The sequence below is a fragment of the Mustela nigripes genome, chromosome 3, assembly GCF_022355385.1.
Source record: "Mustela nigripes isolate SB6536 chromosome 3, MUSNIG.SB6536, whole genome shotgun sequence".
In the NCBI taxonomy this organism is placed as follows: domain Eukaryota; kingdom Metazoa; phylum Chordata; class Mammalia; order Carnivora; family Mustelidae; genus Mustela; species Mustela nigripes.
Window position 1 is genome coordinate 121,557,123 of NC_081559.1, and position 14,368 is coordinate 121,571,490.

A 14,368-nucleotide genomic window follows, 5' to 3' on the forward strand; every position below is an offset into this window, starting at 1 on the left:
ACTTAAATACCTTAACAACATGTGTGATAATTATTTTAAGAAAATACATTCCAAGTGTGAATCAATTTACTTATTAATAAATTTTCAAGACATAATCTAGAAACTGAAGGCAACTGCTAAAGAGAGAAAACTAGAAAAGCAAAAAGAATACATTCTCATAATTAACTATATCTAGTCCATTCAAACTTAATTCAGCATTAAAGATAACAATATATTAAAAACAAAGAGAACAGTACATCAGATTCTATAACATACTAAAAAAAAGACTCCTCCATAGAAAAGGACAGAATCCAGACTCCTAGATAAATATACCAATAACATATCACCCAAACTTTACCTTACCTGAGAAAATCCTCCCAAAATAATTCTGTTAGAAGGAATGCCATTCTTCACCTCTTGCTCTATCAAAGCTTTTACTAAAAACAACATAGAATTAAATCACTAATACCTTCAAAGTTAAGCCTAAATATACCATTTTAAATAGGATAAAATAGGTCAAAACAAGTGAAAAACTTGAAGCACTCTACTAACTAAAATACAAAATTAGAATGTATTTTTATTATAAAACTCATTTGCAGGTATTGTTTAAACTGTTCAATTATATCTATTATAATTTATAAACAATAGTTCTTTCTCTTATCAATCAACAGCTATTCTTTTATCTATGGTCAATTCTGCTCATATAAATATATTTCTCTCTTCAATGAAACAACCTGAAAGTTACCACTTTAAAATATAAAGTATATTACACAATTTGTTATTTATAGTATTTAAAAAGTTCATTCTGTTATTTTAAAAACTATAGTACTAATTTTTCCTATAGCCAATAAATGATGCCGGGGGAAAAAATCAAGTGAGTCTTTTGTTTCTGCAAAATACTTTGACACAAATCTTTATAAAACGAGGACTCCTAGAATTTCCTTTTTTCCTTATAACCTGTCCTGTTTTTTTTTTTTTTTTGTAACTACACCTTTTACAGATTATGTCCTCTTGTTTTCACATATGCACAAGAGTTTCTTTCTTTCTTTCTTTTTTTTAAGATCTCTTATTTAAGAGCGAGCATGCAAGTAAGAGCACAAGCAGGAGTGATGTTCAGAGAGGGAGAAGCTGACACCCCGCTGAGCAGGGAGGCAGACACATGGCTCCATCTCAGGACTCTGGGATCGTAACCTGAGCCAAAGGCAGATGCTTAAAACCTAGAGCAACCTAGATGCACCAGGAGTTTCATTTTTAAAGATTAAAATTTCCAACTTCCGTACTTCTTATCAAAAAATAAAAATCTGCTTTTTCTAAAACACTGAAAAAACCAAACGCCCAAATGAAAAACTATTTTCCTTTTATATAAAGAGTTCAGTACTAAGTTACAGTGAGAATGGAAAGTAATGCCCAGACTATGGCATGGAAGAATGGGCTAGAGAACAGTAAAGGGGGCTTAAGAAATAAAAGAAGTGCTGAGAAATGTGAGGTATTTATTTACAGGAGACTGCATAGCCTCAATCAGATAGAGACTACAGATGTGGGTGCCTGGGTGGCTCAGATAGTGACTGCAGATACAGAATGGGGGTGCCTGGGTGGCTCAGTCGGTTAGGTGGCAACTCTTGATTTCAGCTCAGGTTGTGGTCTCAGGGTCGTGAGATCAAGCCCTGTGTCAGGCTCCGTGCTTAGTACACAGTCTGCTTGTCCCTCTCTCTCTGCTCCTCCCTATCGCTTGTGTAAACACACACATGCTCTCTCTAAAATAAATAAATTAAACAAATTTAACACCCACCCCCAACCACCAAAGAAAGGGAATAATGGCCGAGGTGTGAGGAGGGAAGGTTCAAGTAAGGGCCTGGGGAATGTGAGTTGTTTGCCACTGGGTGAGCTGTTGGGACTACTTCTCCCCCAAGTTTCACAAAGCTTTAGTTAACCCTCAAGGTTACATTAAGCACTGAGATAATATTGACAAACTACAAAGACAGCAGTCAGCAGTAGAGCAGTAGTGTCCCAATTTCAATCACCGTTTGCATACAGGCGAGGGCACCACTGTGCTCCTTGGACCTTAACCAGAGCACTTTTTTTCTTTGTTCAGGAGCTTACTCTTAAAGGCCTCCAACAGAGGCTCCCTTCTTTCCTAGCTCTGAGTCTGAGCCTCACTTTCTCCAGTAATACATCACCTTGGAAAGGAAAGAAACGTCAAGTATGTCACAGGCCAACTCTATCACTAGGGTGGAACTTTTCACTCTGGAAATTACTAGGCCTACCAGTCTTCTCCACAAGGCCCTGCCCTTCTCCTACCTTCCACAAGATCTAACAACTCACTCCCAAACCCAATACTTATTTTTGTCATCAAATTATTGTTTAAAAAAATCCTAGCTCCAGGATTCTCGATTCGACCTACATTTTGATGATCCTAAAAGCCAGTGTTCTTGGTTTGACCATACCAAATTGCCAGTGCATTTTGAGTGTATCTTCCCTGTTTTGAAGTTTTTAAGAGTTCTTCTTTAGAAACATTTTAACATTTTTGAAAAGGATCCCACTGGTTTTTAAGCCATTTTGCAAATTTTCAAACAAATCTAAAAATAGAAAGTGTGCAGTAACTCTCAGGTGCACATCACCTCACTTCTGCAACTATCAATTCACAGCCAGGCTTGTTTCATCAATATCTGCTGCGTCACCACCCGATTATTCTTAAGTCAATCCCAGTGATCCCATCTATTTGTAAAAACTTCAGCACATTCATAAAAGGATGACTCTATACATTTTCTAAAATCAGATTTCTCCCAATTAGCTAGTGTTCTTTATGATTTCACTCTAAAAATAAATGGAATTATCACGTCCATAAGAAACATGGAATACCAACCAGAGAACACACTTTGGAGATTCTGTAAAGTAGAGCTAAGACTTATGTCATAGAAGTCTTAAATGAGATTATTTACAAGAATTACCTGGATTGTTTAACAATTAAGTATTCAATCAGTGGCATCTATTATTATCACCACATGAAAATTACCCAATATAAATTACGTTATGTATGATTCTATCACTATACCCAACCTTATTTCAAGTCTCCTTAATGAAGAAAGAAAATTACTATTTTCTCTATTAGTCTATGTAAATCAAAGCAAAATTATGTATCCAACTGAAATAATAAATACAATAAAGTTTGATAAAGGCCATTCTTCCCCATTTACCTCATCTTCATTTACAGTTAGGGGAGTCCATGTAGCCATCATGGCAAACAAGTTAGAGAGTCATCACAAAGGAAGGAAATAGCATCACTTCCTAAGTTCAGATAATTATATATTATTTTATCAACACCAATAAAACTATTGAACCTAGTAAAAAAAGAATGCTTTTTTGTCTTTGTAAAATATTTCTGTACTTACCATTTTCTGCTGCCTGTTTAATTCCAGGTTCATCCTCCTGTGACTCTGGTAAAAGTCCAGTAATATCAAACCTGGAAAATAAGGCAAAATCTTAAAAGAGCTATTTGATTCTAAAAGTATGTTTCACTAAATTCAAGATAAAAAGGGCTAACCATGAAAATGAAACTCAAAACAAAATTTCTACAGAGGCCAAAAAATTAACTTAAATGTGTGATTCTAACATTCCACTTGTTCCTTTCACCAACTAGATACAGATTTAATGTTAAAAAATCATAATGCCACATAATTTTATGGTAAGAACATCTAGTCTAATCTTACAGCCAAGCAAGAATCTCAACACACACCCCCCTAAAAAGTTTGTAATAAATTCCAGCCATTCCTTTCCCCTTCTACTGTATCATAAGTCAATATGATGGAACAGAGCTATTTACCATGTCACTCTTACATGCACTACCTTCACATGTATTGAGCAGAGGAATTATACCGAGCTCTATCCACATTCTGTAAAACTTTTTCATCACACATAGTAGATACCTCCAACTAGAGACCCAAGGGAAGGTTTCCTCTGGCCCTTTCCATTTCTCTAAAAGTTACATCCTTTCATTAATGGTCTCTAGCCACATTATCCAGAAATTCTGTTCTGAATGGGAATTTTGCCAGAGAGGGAAGATGAAAGAACCAATGGGCACAGCAGGCAGGAACTTGTGAAAGCTGTCAAGGAATCCAGAAGAGATAAAAAGCAAGTGAAGGGGTGGGTAAGATATGGGTGGGAACAAGCAGAGAAGACAAGATGACAATAGACTGGAAGTAGCTTAGAGGAACAAAGAACTGACTCTACTTCCTGATATAAAACACACAAGGGTGGGAATGCAAGCTGGTACAGCCACTCTGGAAAACAGTATAGAGGTTCCTCAAAAAGTTGAAAATAGAGGGGGCACCTGGGTGGCTCAGTGGGTTAAGCTGCTGCCTTCGGCTCAGGTCATGATCTCAGGGTCCTGGGGTCGAGTCCCGCATCGGGCTCTCTGCTCAGCAGGGAGCCTGCTTCCCCTCTCTCTCTCTGTCTGCCTCTCCGTCTACTTGTGATTTCTCTCTATCAAATAAATAAAATCTTAAAAAAAAAAAAAAAAGTTGAAAATAGAGCTATGCTACAACCTGGCAATAGCACTACGGGGCATTTATACAAATGTAGTGATCTGAAGGGGCACCTCTAACCCCAATGTTTATAGCAGCAATATCTGCAACAGCCAAACTGTGGAAAGAGCCCAGATGTCATCGAAAGATAAATGGATAAAGAAAATGTGGTACACACACACACAGAGGAATATTATGCAGCCATCAAAACTGAAATCTTGACATTTGCAACGATGTACATGGAACTAGAGGGTATTATGCTAAGTGGAATAAGTCAATCAGAGAAAGACAATTATCATATGATCTCACTGATATGCAGAATTTAAGAAATAGGACAGAGGATCATAAGGAGAGAGAGGAAGAAAATGAAACAAGAGGAAACCAGAGAGGGAAAAAAACCATGAGAGACTCTTAATCTTAGAAAACAAACTGAGGTTTGCTGGAGGGGAAAGAGGGCATGGAATGGGGTAGCTGGGTGATGGACATTGGAGAGAGTATGTGTTGTGGTGGGCGCTGGGTCTTGTATAAGACTGATGAATCACAGAACTGTACCCCAAAACAAATAATACATTATATGTTAACTTAAAAAATTAAACATTTTAAAAAATTATTAAAATGACACTAAGCATCACTGATCTAGATTTTGATGAGAAAGAGCGGCTTTTACCAATCTGCTGCTCTTATTGTCCTGCTTCCATAGTAGAAACTAACAAGATCCCTGAGAGACTAAAAAATAAGTAAAAACATAGAAGGTAATGTAAAAATATCTTGAGGGGGTGGAAGAGGAAGTGGTTTCCTTAAAAGCTTGTCAACTCTCCAGACAGGCAAGAAATTGGAAGGGAGGGGCGCCTGGGTGGCTCAATGGGTTAAGCCTCTGCCCTCCGTTCGGGTCCTATCTCAAGGTTCTGGGTTCTAGCCCCGCATCAGGCTCTCTGCTCAGGCTCTCTGCTCCCCCTCTCTCTCTGCCTGCTGTTCTGTCTGTTTGTGATCTCTGTCTTTCTGTCAAATAAATAAATAAATAAATATTTGTGGGGGGGGGGGAAGAAATTGGAAGGGAGAGAGGCTGCTGCTTCATTAGAGTGTATGGCACACGGGATCATTCAAATGATGGGTCAGTGAAATGAGTAAAGGTTACTAAGCAGTAAGAGATTATTTTCTACAGTATTTCTGTCTACCCATTTTCTACTGTATTTCTACCTGTTGGTACAGCTCCTTAAGGTTACCCCTGAATCTAAAATACAAAACCTTAAGGTTAAACTTGAAGGTTTAAGGTTAAATTTAAAGTTAATTATATAACTTTGCAACCTAAAAAGATAATTAAGAATTGTTACACACAAAAGCACTTCCAGTTAAAACAAACAAAAAACACAAAAGTTAAGTACAAATAAAAAGTTCTTACTGAATAATTCTGACTTACCAAGAAGGCATAGCCATGTTCATATTCAACGTTACAGGCATAATTGGTCTATGCGGGAAAGAAAAAAACAGCAAAATAAGAGTAATGTAACAAGGCATAAAACCTGATAAATTTCATCAATTAAGAACAAATAATTACTTGAGGTTTACACAAAACTGTATGCTACAATTTTAACATATGAACTGTATCACTGCATCCACAACTATGTCATTTTTTCTACATATCCTGTATTCTGAAGATGGAGCAACAGCTGGAAAGGACTAAGCTTGGCAAATAAAAAACACTTCCCTTTCTCAACTCCCTTATTTAATACTTTCAAACCAAACATGACCAGGAAAACACGTAACCAAGACAGTTGGAAATGTATAAAATATGAGACTCTGGCTAAGGGTTTAAGGAAACAAGCAATGTACCGCACAGATAAAGTAGCAGCAATTCCCATATGGTCAGATTACATTTTTGCTTATATTTTAAGTTTTATTTACGTACGTGGTTATTTTTTTTTTTTAAGATTTTATTTATTCATTTGACAGACAGAGATCACAAGTAGGTAGAGAAGCAGACAGAGAGAGGGGAAAAAAGGCTCCCCGCTGAGCAGAGAGCCCGACGCAGGGCTCGATCCCAGGACCTTGGGATGATGACCTGAGCCAGAAGGCAGAGGCCTTAACCCACTGAGCCACCCAGGCACCCCTGTATGTGGTTATTTAAGAGATCTCTAAATAAATATGGGAAATATAAGTTTTGCTTAAGCATCCACTATACAGGTTTGTGATGAAAAATCTGCTGGAAACCTGAATATAGCTAGGTACAAAAGAAAAGAAAAATACACTAGAATTACATCTCATCACTAACCTTCTAATTCATGAAACAAGTCTACCTTAGAGGTTACAAAATCTTAGGCTACCAATCTGATATTTAAGAAAACAGGGAAGGCTGATAGGTCAGCAGCTGAATTTTGCAAACAAAGGAAAGCTAAAATGCATTCCTTTCCTCTCTCTTTAAACAAACAAACAAAAAGGACTGGGTTAAATCAGAGTTTAGGATTACTGGACATAAGAGAAGAAAAACTGAAAAAGAAAGATGCACATGCAATCTAGAGCATTAGTTTAAATATCTCTTCCATTGTAAGGGTTAAGAGAAAAAAAAAAAAACTTTTGAAGACCTTTCTAATTGGAGCTCACTGTAGAATTTTCCAGGTTTTTTGGTTCCTTTATTGTTATTTCTAAAAGTTTTGGACTAGGTCATTATTACTTTTAAAGCAGAGTTCAAATCTTGAAGTGTAGTCATCCCATTAACTGAGACTGTTTCATGCAAAAGAAAAAAAAGTGTATAAATTAAAAAAAAAAAAAAAGAGTTCAGAGGTTTAAAAAAAAAAAAAATTTCTTTAAAGACATGAATTTCCCTAGACTGGGAATAGCCTTAAATAAAATCAATCCTGGGGCCAGTAACAATACAGCAGAAATACTAACATAATCAAGAATTCTGTCTTACAGGGGTGCTTGGGTGGCTCAGTGGGTAAGTCTCTGCCTTCGGCTCAGGTCGTGATCCCAGGGTACTGGGATCGAGCCCGGCATCGGCATCGGGCTCTCTGCTCGGCGGGGAGCCTGCTTCCTCCCCTCTCTCTGTCTGCCTACTTGTGATCTGTCTGTCAAATAAATAAATAAAATCAGGATCCTGGGACTGATCCCCTCATCAGGCTTTCTGCTCAGTGGGGAGCCTACTTCCCTGCTCTCTCTGGCTGCCTCTCTGCCTACTTGTGATCTCTCTCTGTCAAATAAAATCTTTAAAAACAAAAACAAAAACTTCTGTTTCAGGATAAAAAGGGGACAAAAAGTTTTCTTACCTCATCAGGTATTTTTCCTCGTTCCATTTTCTCTTTCACATTTATCAGCTCTACTGCTACTACCACTTCTGAGGATGAATTATTAACCTATTAGCACGAATCTAATCCCATTTGCCTTCACAGCTACTGTCTCTCAGCAACCTTTTTACCTAAAACCTTGCCAATCTCAGCAATTTTCTGAGTTTGCTCAAGACATCCACAAACATTTTCAGAATTCGAAACCAAATCTATCAGACTTCAAAACCTGTGTTCTTTCCACGTACATCCCATTGCCTTTAGCTGATAAAATTTAGGATTGTTTTCAACACAGTAAATAAAGATCTCTCACAAACCTGACAAGTAAATAAATCCCCTTCTGGGATATCCTTAGATCTCAGATGTTTGTGTATCTAAAGGAATTTTTCTAAGCCTGAGTTCGACTGACCTCCACAAAAGCATTATTTTAAATTTCCCAACGAAAAAGAAAAAAAAAATTCTATGTAGCCAAGTTACCAGTTTAGTTTTAAAATATTTACTAATCTTTATTTTTAAACTGAATACTTAGAAGGATAAAAGCTGGTTATATTCAAATCCTTTTCTAGGAAAGTAAAGCTATCACAATTCTTCTCCAGATTCTGAATCACAAATGTAAAGATTAAAATACTTACGCATGTGGGCAGATGTATTTGATATGTGAACTTCTGATACCTGCAAAGGCTTCTGCCCATCCATGCCTGGTAGAGAAATTATTTGAATGTTGCCATTAGATACGATTTTAAATCCCAATAAATTAGTAACAGAACAGTAACTTTTAAAAACTTGCAAGGATAAATGTTAACTCCTTATAAAATCTTAGAAGTGTGGACCATCAATGGTAGCAAAATACCACAACCAACCCAGAAACAACCCAAAGACTAATACAGCTCAAGCTTTACCTACAAGTTAAGATGATGTCTCCTGATTTCTGAAGAGCAGTGTGTTTTCTTCCATATATTTCTATAAGGCCTTATAATTTGCAAAACACAGATATGCTGATCTCTTTATAATCTCACAACAATGTGCCTAACAAAATAGGCCAGACAGATAATACAATTTATATTATATAATGTGAATTACCATATAATGACAAAAGTCGTCTCAGGAGTAAATCCGTTATCTTAAACTCAACATGCTAATAAATAAATAAATAAACTCTACATGTTTACTGCACTTCTAAAAATAACTTTCACATTCTTTACTTGTATCATGTACATATACATGTTCAAAATGGAGTACTAGAAAAATCATCAGAATCCTTCAAGCCAGAAATAAGCAGTTAATCTTCTGATGTATCTTTCCAATTCTTTCATGTTTATCACTTAAGAACAGATAACAGATTTTACAAAAATGGGATACCATACATACATACAGTTTCCTGCTTGTTTACATTTGACATTATAACTGATACTTTTTACATGTTACTTTTTTTTTAAGTTTTTTTATTTTGGGGGGAAGGGGCAGAGGGGAGAAAGAATCTCAATCTCCACAACCAGCATGGAGCCAACGTGGAGCTTGATTCCATGACCCTGAGATCATGACCCGAACAGAAATCAAGAGTCAGCTGCTTAACTAACTGAGCCAGGTAGGATCCCCTAACACGTTATTTTTACCAAAGGATAAAGTAAAATTAACTTAAATGGTGCCTGGCTGGCTTAGCTGGTAGAAGATGTGATCTCCATTGGTCATGAGTTCAAGCCCCTACTTAAATTTTAAAAATAATTAAAAATTTTAAAAACCCTAAAATTTAAAAACTAAAATTAAATAAATAATGTGGTGCCTGGGTGGCTCAGTCAGTTAAAGCAGGGTTTGGTTCAGCTCATTATCAATACCTGTGATGGGCTCTGTGCTCAGTGGGGAGTCTGTGTGAAGTCTCTCTCCCTCTGCCCCTTTCCCCACTCGCACACGCACACTCTCTCTCTAAAATAAACAAATCTTTCTTAGAAATTAAATAAATAAATGTTAAATTATTTTCTATTAACTATTTCTCTATTTTAATCCACCTTCTCAAAAGTGTTAAAGACATATAGAAAAATTAGTAACAAAGAACTAATTTTAACACATAACACTAGCTATGAGTCAGGCACTATTCTAGAGCTGTACATGTGTTTTGCATGTGTACATGTGTGTTTATGTGAGTTCATGTGTGTCTTTTGTATATGTGTATGTAGATACATGAGATATTTTTATGAAGCTTCATTATGAAAACTACCAAAATGTTGAAAGAAATTAAAGACATATAAATGTACATCCCATGTTCAAGGACCAAAAGACTTAATATTCTTCTTTTTAAACATTCATTTATTTATTGTAGAGAAAAAGAGTGTGCAAGTGGCAGGACGGGTAAAGGGAGAGAATCTTCAAGCAGATTCCCTGCTGAGTGTGGAGCCTGACAAGGGTCTCATCTCAGGACCCTGAGATCATGACTTAAGGGAAATCAAAAGTTGGATGCTCAACTAATTAAGCCACCCAGAAGTCCAAGACGTAATATTCTTAAGGTGGCAGTACTCCCAAAATGATATACAGAGTCAATGCAATCTTTATTAGAATCACAGCTGGCTTTGCAGAAATTGACAAGCCAATTCTAAAATTCAGTTGCACATGTAAGAGACCCAGAAGACTCAAAACAATCTTAAAAAAAGAGTAACGGTGAAGGACTCACACTTCCCAATTTCAAAGCTACTATAAAGCAATAGTAATAAAGACAGAGTGGTACTGAAACAAGGAAAGATCTATAAATCAACAGATTTGAAAATACAGAAATAAACCCACCATTTATGGTTAACTTATTTCTGAAAAGGTGTCCCTGAGAAAAATCAATGAGGAAAGAATAATCTTTTCAACAAAAGTAGCTGGGATGCAACAGGAGAAGTTGAACTCCTAGCTCACACCATACAAAAAAATTAACTCAAAATGTACCAAAGACTTAAATGTAAGAGATAAAACTATAAAACTCCTAGAAGAAAATGTATGAAAATCTTGTGATGTTGGATTTGGCCATGGTTTCTTCTTAGACACTAAAAGCACAAACAACGAAGAAAAAAAATTAATCATCAAAATTAAAGACTATTATGCTGGGGCGCCTGGGTGGCTCAGTGGGTTAAAGCCTCTGCCTTCGGCTCAGGTCATGATCCCAGGGTCCTGGGATCGAGCCCTGCATGGGGCTCTCTGCTCAGCAGGGAGCCTGCTCCCCCCCCCCCCCAATCTCTACCTGCCTCTGCCTACTTGTGATCTCTCTCTGTCAAGTAAATAAATACAATCTTAAAAAAAAAAAAAACCACACTATTATGCTTCAGAGGGCACTATGAAGAAAAAGATAAACTACAGAATGGAAAATTATTTGCAAACCATATTCAATAAGGATGCAGTATCCATAACACATAAACAATTATTAAAACCCACAAACAACTGGGGCACCTGGGTGGCTCTGTGGGTCAAGCCTCTGCCTTCAGCTCAGGTCATGATCTCAGGATCCCGGGATAGAGCCCCACATCACATCGTCGGGCTCTCTGCTCTGCAGGAAGCCTGCTTTCTCCTCTCTCTCTCTGCCTGCCTCTCTGCCTACTTGTGATTTCTGTGAAATAAATAAATAAAATTAAAAAAAAAACCCACAAACAAAAAGACAACCTAAAAGTAGAGGTGAAGGACTTGAACAGACACTTCTCCAAAGATATACAAATGGCCAACAGGTACAGGAAAAGATCCTCAACCTTATTAGTCATTATGTAAATGCAAATAAAACCACAATGAGATACTACTTCACACCCACTAGGATGGCCATAATCAAAAAGACGATAACAAGTGTTAATGAGGATGGGAAGAAAGCAGAATTTTCACATACTGCTAGTAACATGAAGCTACCATATGACCCAGCAATTTTACTCAAAGGAATATGATGAACAATAAAAAGGAATAAAATTCCTATATATATTACAACATGCATGAACTTTAAAAATATTATGTTAAGTAAAGAAAGCCAATTACAAAAGACCATATATTATATTATAATTCCATTTATATGAAATGTCCAGGATAGCTAAATCTATAAAGATAAAGTAGCTTAGTGGGCACCTGGGTGGCTCAATCTTTGGGCATCTGCCTTGGGCTCAGGTCATGATCCCAAGGTCCTGGGATCCAGCCCTGCATCGGGCTCCCGCTTAGTGGGAAGCCTGCTTCTCCCTCTCACACACCCCTTGCTTGTGTTCCCTCTCTCGCTGTGTCTCTATCAAATAAATAAAATCTTAAAAAAAAAAAAAAAAAGGAAAGAAAGCTTAGTTACCTAGGGGACTTGGGGGTAAAAAAAAGAGTACAAGGTTTCCTTTTGGAGTGATAAAAATGGTTTCACTGCTTTGTGAATATATTAAAGACTGCACCTCAGAATTCAAATGGGTGAATTGTGTGGTAATCAAATTACATCCCAAATCATTATAAAAAGAATTAAAAAGGCATAAATGACCTAAATCCAGTCATGAGACATTAAATTCAATCTAAGGGTCACTCTATAGAAGGTACAGAGGTACCTCCACATTTTAAAAATATGAAGGATATGAAAGGCTAATAAACTGTTTCTAAATAAAGCACAAATTACTGGAAAGGATCTTGGACCAGGAAGGAAACATAATTAAGAAAGCTGGAAAAACTTGAATGGATTCTTTGGACTGGATGGTAGTACTGGATCAATGCTGAATTCCTACTTTGGAGTGCCGTATGCTGGTCAGGTACAGTATCCTCACGCGTGGGCAACACTGGAATAATTAGTGATGATGGAAGATCATGCTTCTATCAGGCTGATTTCAAAGACTTAAAAAAAAAGACTTTGATCACCAAATAATAAGTATATACGTACACATATAAAACAGAGAAAGATATATACGTATACATATAAAAACAGAGAAAGAGCTTTGAGAGCATGGACAAATGCACAATGTCATAAAAGATTAACAACTGGAGAAGCTTGGTACCAATGATACACAATGATTTCTCAGATATAAACACCAAAAGCACAAGCAACCAAAAAAAAAAAAAAAAAAAAAATCAACCGGAACTTATCAGGATTAAAAACTGGGTGCCTGGGTGGCTCAGATGCTTAAGCGTTTGCCTTTGGCTCAGGTCAAGATCTCATGGTCCTGGGATGGAGCCCAGCACCTGGCTCCTTGCTCAGCAAGGAACCTGCTTGTGCTCCCTCTCTCTTGTTTTCTCTGTCAAATAAGTAAATAAAATCTTTTAAAATAAATTAAAAAAAAAAAATAATGGCAAAGGTATTGAATAGATGTTTCTTTAGTGAAAATATATAAATCACAAATAAGCACATGAAAAGATGACCAAATTATTAGTCATTAGGAAGTGTAATTAAAAACCAAAATGAGATTAATACTTTAGACCCAATAGGATGGTTATAATAAAAAAAAGAAAGGTAACAACAAATACTGGTGAGAATGTGGAGAAATCAGAACACTCATACACTATTGGTAGAAATGTAAAATGGTACAGCCACTGGGGACAACAGTCTGGGAGTTCCTCAAAAGGTTAAACAATTACCACTGACTCAGCAATTATTCAAGTGAACTAAAAGCCTGTGTTTAGGTAAATTCTTACAAATGGATGTTCAGAGTAGCACTACTTCTAATAGCCAGAAAGTGGAAACAATTGAAATGTTCATCAACTGATGAATTTAAGAAACATGGTATATCCTAAGATCAATACATGGATACCCCTCCACAGAAAATTATTTGGCAATAAAGGGAATAAAATACCAGGACACATTACAACATGAATGAACCTGAAAAACATACTATGTGAAAGAATTTAGACACAAAACATCATATATTGCCTGATTCCATTTATATGAAATACCCAGAACAGACAAATCCACAGAATCTGAAAGGAGATTAATGGTTGCCAGTAAAGGGAATGAGGACTATCTGCTAACATGTATGCCATTTCCTTTTGGAATGCTGAAAATATTCTGGAATTAACATAATGATGGTTGCACAACTCTGTAAGTATACTAAAAACTATGGAATTGTACATTTTAAAAGGGTGACTTTTATGGATGTGAATTACATATTATCAATAAATAACATTAAGTAAGTTTTTAAAAAGTGGCAGGCCAGAATTGAACTGTGGCCTACTGTTTGCCAACTACTCCTCTACACAAGAAATACTAAGAACATAAGAAATACTAAGAAATAATAAAAAGGAATAGGAATCTTGAGTTCTAGTCCCCACTGTGCCTTTAGGAAGTGTGGCCCCAGTTCAGTCTACTGGCTTTTAAAAGTGTGGTCCCCAGGACCAGCAGAATCTTCTGGGAACTTGTTAGAAATGCAAATTCCTGGGCCGAATCCCAAACCCAGTGAATCAGAAACTCAGGTGGTGGGGACCAACAATCAAGCCTTCCATGTGACTTTTATGCATGCTACAGTATGAGAACCAATGCCTTTCCAGTTCTCAGTTTTTTCACCCATAATCTGTGCTGCCTGTACTAGATGATTTCAAAGGTCCTCACAGATTATAAAAATCTTTGACTATAACTGAATTATAGTCTGAATTATAATTTATAATTATAACTGAATTATGGACTATAACTTGTCCTTT

The 14,368-nt window shown here is 36.6% G+C and overlaps 1 protein-coding gene across 2 annotated transcripts in view; it reads right to left on the reverse strand.

Moving 5' to 3' along the window:
• Nucleotides 1-14,368, reverse strand: part of LYPLA1 (lysophospholipase 1) — a 39,377-nt gene that overhangs the window by 9,338 nt on the left and 15,671 nt on the right. For both annotated transcript variants that reach the window (XM_059394586.1, XM_059394585.1), the window contains 4 exons: nt 8,407-8,472; nt 5,917-5,964; nt 3,369-3,439; nt 343-416 (listed from right to left, as the gene is read on the reverse strand). In XM_059394586.1, coding sequence (XP_059250569.1) covers nt 343-416; nt 3,369-3,439; nt 5,917-5,957 — 186 coding nt within the window. In that variant the 5' untranslated portion in view covers nt 5,958-5,964; nt 8,407-8,472. The remainder of the gene's footprint in view (nt 1-342; nt 417-3,368; nt 3,440-5,916; nt 5,965-8,406; nt 8,473-14,368) is intronic.